General features: G+C 39.4%; 1 protein-coding gene across 1 annotated transcript; it reads right to left on the minus strand.

The window, feature by feature from the left end:
- Positions 1–1,473: 1,473 nt before the first annotated feature.
- On the minus strand, positions 1,474–7,829 carry LOC111453301 (apyrase 2-like). The gene is made up of 9 exons (XM_023094353.1): positions 6,907–7,829; positions 6,578–6,706; positions 6,437–6,493; positions 5,964–6,056; positions 4,520–4,716; positions 3,943–4,034; positions 2,197–2,414; positions 1,923–2,109; positions 1,474–1,833 (listed from the first exon to the last, which is right to left on the minus strand). Exons 1-9 carry the CDS (start codon positions 7,216–7,218, stop codon positions 1,718–1,720), a joined length of 1,401 nt encoding a protein of 466 aa, XP_022950121.1. The 5' UTR covers positions 7,219–7,829; the 3' UTR covers positions 1,474–1,717.
- Between the last annotated feature and the right edge of the window lie 1,430 nt (positions 7,830–9,259).

The following is a 9,259-nucleotide window of genomic DNA, read 5'->3' on the forward strand; positions in this document are numbered from 1 at the left end:
TGAAGCAGTAACTTTTAACAAAAGTTATAAAAGTTACTTTCAACTGCAGTAACTTTCAATTCTTTTAAGTCTTTATTGGTCATCCTATTTTCAAGAACGCTCCTATTCGGATGTGAGTCGGCTCATTCATGTACTCTTACTCGTGTCACGTATATTTTGGTTATATCCAATATAATAAACCCTAAAAATATTTTTTTAATTGATTTTTAATTTGTCCACCATTTATATGTCACTTCTAAGAGCAAATGTATTTTAAAGTTTGGAGACAAAATAATATCTTAATTAATTTGATTTGATATAATTGGAATTAGTTAGAATAATTCATACCATTATTTAATTTGCTTTTTTTTTCTAAAAAAAAAAGGAATTTAAAATAGGAACAAGAAAGTGGGAAATGATTATAATAATGGGTTGGTATGTTTTGTTTTGGTTGGTTTTTCAAACTAAACAAAATATTTGTGTCTTATCATTCGAAAGGCTCGGTCCCACACTCTTGACTTTAATGATGAGAGCTCGGAGTTCCAATAAACAATTGTTCTCCGTCTCACTCTTGACAATATAGAGAGTCGGAATTAAAGATGTCGTAGCTTCAACAATCATTGCAAGTTATCTTACTTTCTTTCTTTTATATGTTACGACAATGACATTTTTTAGGTTTCAACTTATACCTCTAACTTAGTGAGATTCCACGTAGTTTGGAGAGTAGAGAGGAAAACAAAACATTCTTTATAAAAATGTAGCATCTTAAAATCGTGAGACTGACAGTGGAGAAGAACAAACTACCATTTATAAGGTCGTGGAAACCTTCTCCTAACATATCGTTATCTGCTAGCGGTGGATCTAGGCCATTATAAATGGTATCAGGGCCAGACATAGAACATGTGTCAGCTTTTTCGCTGTTTCTCGAAGGTGGGTAGCACGAGACAGTGTGGCAGTAAGGACGTTGGGCCCCAAAGGAGGGTGGATTTGGGGGCAGTTCCACATCGATTGGAGGAAGGAAAGAGTGTCAGCGTCTTCGCTGGGCCCCGAAGGAGGGTGGATTGTGATGTCCCACATTGGTCGGAGATAAGAACAAACCACCATTTATAAGAGTGTAGAAACCTTCCCCTAATAGACACATTTTAAAGCCTTGAGGGGAAACCCGAGGGGACAATACCTACTAGTGGTGGATCTGGGCCGTTACAGATACGTAACGGACTAAAACAGATAATATCTACTAGCGGTAGACTTAGGCTATTACACAATGAGATGCAACACAAGTATATAAAGTTACATTTCAAGGGTTATTTTACGAATAATTCAAACATAGGTTAAACTTGAATATGGAGATTTGAACCTCCGACACCTTAAAATAGATGTCTTAACAAAGATTCGAACTTTCAAACCTCATCTTCTCATATGAGATCGGTGACCTACACGCCCTGGTCGACGACAATACGTTGTTCTTTTACAACCATGTGTGTTATAAGTAAGTTGCTAAAAGAATGGCTCTCTCTCAACTTGTATAAAATTGGCATAGTACGTGAGTTATTACACAAAAAAATTGTGATTCAATCATTATATTCCAATTATTCCCAAGAACTCAACCAAAATTCAAATTCAGAATGCAACCTAAATGAAACTTACCCTTTTACCTATGAACGATAAATCAACGCCTTGCTAACGAAGAAGAAGAGCTCACTCTAGATTCCGATGGACGGTTTCGCCGAATAACGTTTTAGGCTAACGACGAGACAGCTTCGATGGCACTGCCTAGAGGCCATGCTGCTTCAACTAAGGAATTCTGGTATTTAACCTTCTTCACCAATGTGATCTCTTGCCAGGGATCCAAGCCTACGCCAAACCGAAGCAAACAAACACGTTAGTGTCATATATCGATCAATCATTCATCTAATATAAGTATTGATGCAAATGCAACCTACCGAATCCGTCTACGAGTAGTGTGTACTGATACACAAGATCCAAACACAAGTACGGCAGGTTATCCTTCTCGACATTCGGATATGTACTGGTGTCTTCGACTTTGATTTGGCAGGCTTGCTTTGCTGCATCGTTGAAGTCTGAAGGGCGAACTTCAGCGACGGGCTTATTGGGGTCAGCAAAACCAGCCTACATATTTACCTGGTTGATCAGTGGTTCGTGCAAAGACAAGCATAACAATTTCCAAACACCCTTACTTAGATGATCCGATCGTACCTCAGCCGCCCTGTCGAAGAAAAACGAAGCAACGAAGAGATTCTTCTGCCCGTCTCCTCCTCCGCCATTCCAAACGCCACCAAAAGTGCACTTCATGTGAGTACATGAGGATTCATTAACCTTGAGGGCCTTCAAAACTGTCCTCCTGCATCCATTCAAGCTGGAGCCTGATGAAGAGGCCGATGCTTTGTAGTCCTTTCCCCCGTAATGGTACGCTCCTAAAAACAGAGAACATTGACATTACTTCAGTTCAAAGCTCCATTTGATATCCAGAAAGGTAGTAAAGAACATAGGAATTATCCAAAGAGCATAACCTACAAATACCATATTGGAACAAGGGAATTTCGATCGATCACAAATAGTTTACGCGCAAACAGCTTAGCATTTAGTGCAAAATGTAAAGATGTGGGACTCCATATAACCAGCTAGTTAGACTCGAGGGGAAGGGTGTGGGTCAGGGAGTATTTTTGGAGTTCAATTATGATGGAAAGGGTACTTTTCGGGTCTTATAGGTGTCGGAGAGATAAAGGAGCTCTTGAGTTCTCCCCGAGTATGTTTTCATGTAAATAAATAAACAGGCTCTATCAAATATTTGTTATATCCAAAATATCGTTACTGTACACACCCGACCCACGATCTGTTGGTCGTAAGAAAAAGCTTATAGCTGAAAAAAGAAAATTATGCAGAATTATGTTTATTAATGTTACTGGTACCTTACCATACTTCAGATATGGATAATGCACAAGTACTACATACAGTTGTATATACACATTCCTCCAAGCTACGTAAGAATCTTAACATGCTCCTACTTATGGAGAATGAGGATGATAAGAATGCTATCAGAGAAGCTAGGAATAATATTAGGGTAATAAGGTAAATTAGTAATTTGTTAACGAGTTTGGTGGTCGGAATTCGTTACAAATAGACTGAGTGGGAAAGGACGGCTGGCATTGGTTTAGTTGATTTAAGCTCGAGTGAGAATACTCGAGAAGAGGAGGTTCAAAGTACCTCAAAATCTTTGAGATTATTGTACTGTTTTACCTTCCATATTTCTTATGGGTTCTTCTTATGGGTTCTTTTAGTTTCTATTAGAGATTTTCTGGTGCAACTTTTTACGAATTCAAATATGTATTACTCTATCGGCCCAAGCCCACCGCTACAAATATTGTCCTCTTTGGGCTTTCCTTTCTAGGCTTCCCCTTAAGGTTTTTAAAACACATCGGCAAGGGAGAGGTTCCCCACACCCTTACGAAGAATGTTTCGTTTCCCTTTCCAACCAATGTGAGATCTCACAATCCACCCCCTTAGAGGGCCCAACACCCTCGCTAGCACACTGCCCAGTGTTGGATTCTGATACCATTTGTAACAGTCCAGGCCCACTGCTAGCAGATATTATCCTCTTTGGGCTTTTCCTTTCGAGCTTCCCCTCAAAGTTTTTAAAACGCGTCTGTTAGGGAGAAATTTTCACATCCTTATAAAGAATGCTTCTTCTCCTCTCCAATCAACGTGGGAACTCACAATTATTGCCAATTATAAGAAAAATGATTTAATAATGACCAGAATACTTTCCCTGACAAAAAGAAAATGCAACATGGAGATGTGTATTTACAACAAAATTGGTAAGTTAAAAGAACTTTATACTCAATAAGACACTTAGTTGCAACTTACGTCAGCACGAGATGAAGATAGGAAATGGTGATTGCAAAAACATTTATCATCTGGAAGAGAAGAAAAGAAAACACAAACCTTCGTAGCCAGATAGGATGCAATCATTGCTAGAATCTTCTGAGACACTCAAAACCTCTGCTCGAGCAGCGAGTAACCCATAATGCAAATAACTGTAATTCAAAAAACAAACAACCAAATAAAGTCAGTCAAAAAACAATCATTAAAGTCCAAGCATCAGCAGCTTGTGGAAACCCAAAGCGAATCACAAAGAACAATTGATACAAAAGAACTTCAAAAATCCTCGGAAAGGAAAAATGGGTGGGTGTAACAGCCTAAGCCCACCACTAGCTTCAAAAATCCTCGGAAAGGAAAAATGGGTGGGTGTAACAGCCTAAGCCCACCACTAGCTGATATTGTCCTCTTTGGCTTTCCCTTTCGGGGTTCCTTTTAAAGTTTTTAAAATGTGTCTGCTAGAGAAAGGTTTCCACACCCTTATAAAGAATGTTTCGTTCTCCTCCCAACTGATGTGGGATCTCACAGTGGGATTCAACAAGATTAAACTATAGCTATTAATGAAATGGGTAGAGGCAGATTGAATTAGCAGAGTCGTTACCAACAGGTAAAATCAACGAGACAAGGGAGTAACAACGTATACCTGTGAACATAGAGATAATAAGTTGCTCCCTTCAGATACATCTTTTTGATGTATACGCCCTCTGCAGTTGATAGCCGAGAAGCATCCTTTTCTGAGATAGCGTATGCCATTTGAACAGATCCTCCCCCAAGATCTACAACTCCAACTGTATCCGAATATTTCTTACCCAAGTTCCCAAGCAGATAGTTTAACGTCACCTGGAAAATGATAGCCAAGCTTGTAATATATTAATAGATGAGAACAACATGCAAGATCTCAATGATTAACAATCTCCAATTGAACTTATTTCTGTCTCAAATTGTGCTCATAACTCTTTTGATGGTTAACGTTCGTATGTAGTTTATTGACAACCTCTTCATGTCGCTGCTACTATTTCCGTATTCCATTTCGACCCACAAAAATAATTGTGCTGACAAGTTCCATTATCCTCTTCTGTTAAGTAACCTCATTCATACTGATATTCCAGCACCCAGGCTAAATGTGATCTCAATGTATATATGCCAACTCCATCCTCAACATAGAAAAAAAAAAGACGGGGACAACAGATAAACTATAACAGCCCAAGCCCACAGCAAACAGATATTGTTCGCTTCGACCCGTTAAGTATCACTGTCAGCCTCATGGTTTTAAAACGCGTCTACTAGGGAGAGGTTTCCACACCCTTATAAGGAATATTTCGTTTCCCTCCTCAACTGATATGAGATCTCACAATCCACCCCCCTTGGGGGCCCAACGTCCTCATTGGCACACGGTCGGGTATCTGGCTCTGATACTATTTGTAACAACCCAAGCCCACCGCTAACGGATATTATCTGCTTCGACCCATTAAGTATTACCGTCAGCCTCATGGTTTTAAAACGCGTCTACTAGGGAGAGATTTTCACATGCTTATAAGGAATGTTTCGTTCCCTCCCCAACCGATATGGGATCTCACATTCCACCCCTCCCCCACCCTCTTGGGGGCCCAACATCCTCATTGGCACACCGCCCGGTGTTTGGATCTGATACCATTTATATCAGCCCAAGCCCACCGCTAGTAGATATTGTCCGCTTTGGCCTGTCACGCATCGCCGTCAACATCACGGTTTTAAAACGCGTCTAGTAGGGAGAGGTTTCCACACCCTTGTAAAGAATGCTTCGTTCTCCTGGTTGGACGTGAGATCTCACATGACCTAACTTAAAGACAAAAAACAAAGGGGATTTTCTTGAAGAAATGACTGTAGAGGAAGCAAGATATGTGAATGAAAAACATAATAGTTTATCCTACCGGCTTCATATTAGTCGACTTAAGAGAGGAAAAGAGAGAAATTAGCAAGAACATCAAATTATTACATGATTGTGCTACGGATAACATGCATTTGAGGATTGAAACTAAAAAGAAGCGGCAGCTGAGGCCCAGATTACATACAAAGTACAGAGTGCATCACAGCCATAATAGACATACCCAAAGGTAAGAACCTTCTTGAGTTCCATCAATTACAGACACAGCATTTCCCTCCAACCTGAGGTCACTTTTGTCTCGCAGGAGATCCCTAACCTTGAAGAAAATAAAAGCTTGCATCGATTAGCACAAGATAGTGAAGTATGTGTTCGTGTATGTCCTATAAATCTCCCTGTTGTTGATTGGAAATTGGAAACGGATATTTGAAAGAAACGATTGCTTAATTACAGTATTGATTTCGGGATCTGTATATTTTGTGGTAATTGCGTTGAATATTGTCCAACAAATTGTTTATCAATGACAGAAGAATATGAACTTTCTACTTATGATCGTCACGAATTGAATAATAATCAAATAATCAAATAACTCTGGATCGTTCACCAATGTCAGTAGTTGATTATTATACAATTAGAACCGTTCTGAATTCGACTCAAAGGGAACGTAAAAATTGCTTCCAAAGAACAAGAAAACATTACCGCCTGCAAAATTCTATCAGATGTATCACCTTTCAGGGCCCTCAAGCCTGCAGTTGCCTGCAACATGAAAAACAAATTTTAAGAAGTGAAATTGCTTCTTCTTAAGAACAGAGATCAAAAATTCAAAGCAGATCAACGAACCCCAACTCTAACAGGGGTCATTTGCCGCAGCCTTTTTGGAACAACATTTTCTGCCTTTTCCAATAGGGAAATTAGAGATGCTGCAGCATTCTTGGGGTTGTCAGCATATGCACTCAATCCTGGTTTAAGCTAAAGAAGAAGAAAACAAACAAAAGCAAACATAAACACAGCCAATCTCGAGATAAACTGAATGCAGTCCATTCAAATACAAAATTCAATGCAAAAACAATCACAAGAACAGAAAATAAGCACAACCCATCTAGAAAGAAATAGAAATTCAAAGAACAAAAAGTGAAAATGTAGGTACAGGAGGGGATAGAGATTGGTACTTGTTCGAAAAGTTCGATGTCCTTGCCAACAGGGAGGAGATCGAGATTATGATCGAAGCAAAAGACATGGACGCGACTCCCAGAGCTACCAGCATCAAAAATTACAGCAAAAGAGGTCTTAGAAGAAGAAGACGACCTGTGATCAGGGGAAACTTTGCGGTGGTTGAAGGAGTAATCCTCACGAGCCGGCATGAAATAGAGAATAAAGAAGATAAGGAAAAGAGAAAGAGAGGTGAGCAATAACACCCCTCTGAATCTATAGATCTTGTTGGACAACGATTCCGATTGTTGCTTCCCAGGACGTTTATGCATCTTGTCAAACTCCAACTGAAGTAGTTTCTGTTGATCTTGAAGTGGAAGAGACGCCGATTGGCCGTCAAGAAGCTCGGCGGAAGACGGAGATCGGTAACGGATCTGACCGTTTCCAGTGGAATTGGAGGCAGCGGGAGCCTTCAAGGACTGCGGTGCTTCGGGAGTCGGATCCAGCTCTCCGATTCTGAAGAACAACGACAAATTTACGCAATGAATTGACTAATGATTCTCTCGCAACAGCATCAAGGACGGATCTGGGTCGAATCCGTCAGTAAAATCGAGGAAATGGGGTCGATTGGGAGCCGAATTGAAGTGAAATTTGGATTGAAGAAGAACCAAAAACAAACAAAAAAATCGGCGGAAGAGAAGAAATTGAAATGGCGAAGTCAGGGGAAAAGGGAAGAAGAAGAAGGGATTTGAAGTAAGGATTGAAGGGAGTGTCAACAATGGCGGATTTGGATTCAGAAATGGAGCAGTTAGCGAATTCGCTTCACAGAGCGGCAACCCAAAACGAGAAATCGAACGCAAGTAATGCCACAATTTCGTTCATTATTCTACGTTTCGGATCAATGCTTCCACTTGACGGTTCTTTAGCTTTTTTTTTTTTTTTTTCTTATTTTTTTGTTTGATAATGTAAGTTTCTTCCTAGATTTATTGGGAAAAATCATCACTTTTTGGCCATATAGTTAAGCATGTAATAATTCCACCTTTCAACTACATGCATAATTTCATTTTTCGAGCATAGTTGGGTGGTGAATAATTACGTCTCTGAGCATAGTAGGACAGATAATTCCATCTTCGAACATAGCTGAGTGGATAATTCTGTCTCCGAGCATAACTGAGTGGATAATTCTATCTCCTAGTATAGTTGAATGGATAATACCGTCTCTGAGCATACTTGAGTGGATAATTCCGTCTTCGAGCATAGCTGAATGGATAATTTCGTTTCTGAGCGTACCTAAGTGGATAATTCCATCTCCAAGCATAACTGAATGGATAATTCCGTCTCTGAGCATACCTGAGTGGATAATTCCATCTCCGAGCATAGCTGGATGGATAATTCCGTCTCTAAGCATACCTGAGTGGATAATTCTGTCTCCGAGCATAACTAAGTGGATAATTCCGTCTCCGAGCATAGCTGAGTGGATAATTCTATCTCCGAGCATAACTGAGTGAATAATTCCGTCTCCGAGCATAGTTGAGTGGATGATAACGTTTCTGAACTCAAAGCATAGCTGAGTGGATAATTCCATCTCTGAGCATACCTTAGTGGATAATTCTGTCTCCGAGCATAACTGAGTAGATAATTCCGTCTCCGAGCATAGTTGAGTGGATAATTCCATCTCCGAGCATAGCTGAATGGATAATTCTATCTCCGAGCATAGCTGAGTGAATAATTCCGTCTCCGAGCATAGTTGAGTGGATAATTCCGTCTTCAAGCATAGTTGAGTGGATAATTCCGTCTCCGAGCATACCTGAGTGGATAATTCCATCTCTGAGCATACTTGAGTGGATAATTCCGTCTCCGAGCATAGTTGAGTAGATAATTCTGTCTTCAAGCATAGTTGAGTGGATAATTCCGTCTCCGAGCATACCTGAGTGGATAATTCCGTCTCCAAACATAGTTAAGTAGATAATTTCATCTCCGAGCATATCTAAGTGGATAATTCCGTCTCCGAGCCAAGCATAGCTGAGTAGATAATTCTGTCTCCGAGCATAGTTGAGTGAATAATTACGTTTCTGAACTCAAAAGCGTAGCTAAGTGGATAATTCATATTATGTCTACGAGCATACCAGACGTCTCTAAACATAATTGAGTGGATAAGATATTTGGGATGGACGTGAAATTTTTAGCTTTATTTTATGAAGAAAGAGACCTTTAGATAAAATAATATAAAAAAAGTGTACTAAATAGCATATATTCTCAAATCTAGGATTTATGTAAAGTATCGTAGATTCTCATGATAACATGACAAAATATATATATATATATATATATATATATATATATATATATATATATATATATATATATATATAT

This window comes from Cucurbita moschata, unplaced genomic scaffold (assembly GCF_002738365.1).
Source record: "Cucurbita moschata cultivar Rifu unplaced genomic scaffold, Cmos_1.0 Cmo_Scf00015, whole genome shotgun sequence".
NCBI lineage: Eukaryota > Viridiplantae > Streptophyta > Magnoliopsida > Cucurbitales > Cucurbitaceae > Cucurbita > Cucurbita moschata.

What these genes read in the sequence shown, in the direction of transcription:
- LOC111453301 (XM_023094353.1), bottom strand. Translation starts at nt 7,218, where the DNA reads ATGCATAAACGTCCTGGGAAGCAACAATCGGAATCGTTGTCCAACAAG. An exon ending in ACATCGAACTTTTCGAACAA is followed by an intron (nt 6,707 to 6,906) that starts GTACCAATCTCT and finishes CTTCTTCTTTAG; the next exon opens with CTTAAACCAGGATTGAGTGC. An exon ending in TATTATCTCTATGTTCACAG is followed by an intron (nt 4,035 to 4,519) that starts GTATACGTTGTT and finishes TTTGAATTACAG; the next exon opens with TTATTTGCATTATGGGTTAC.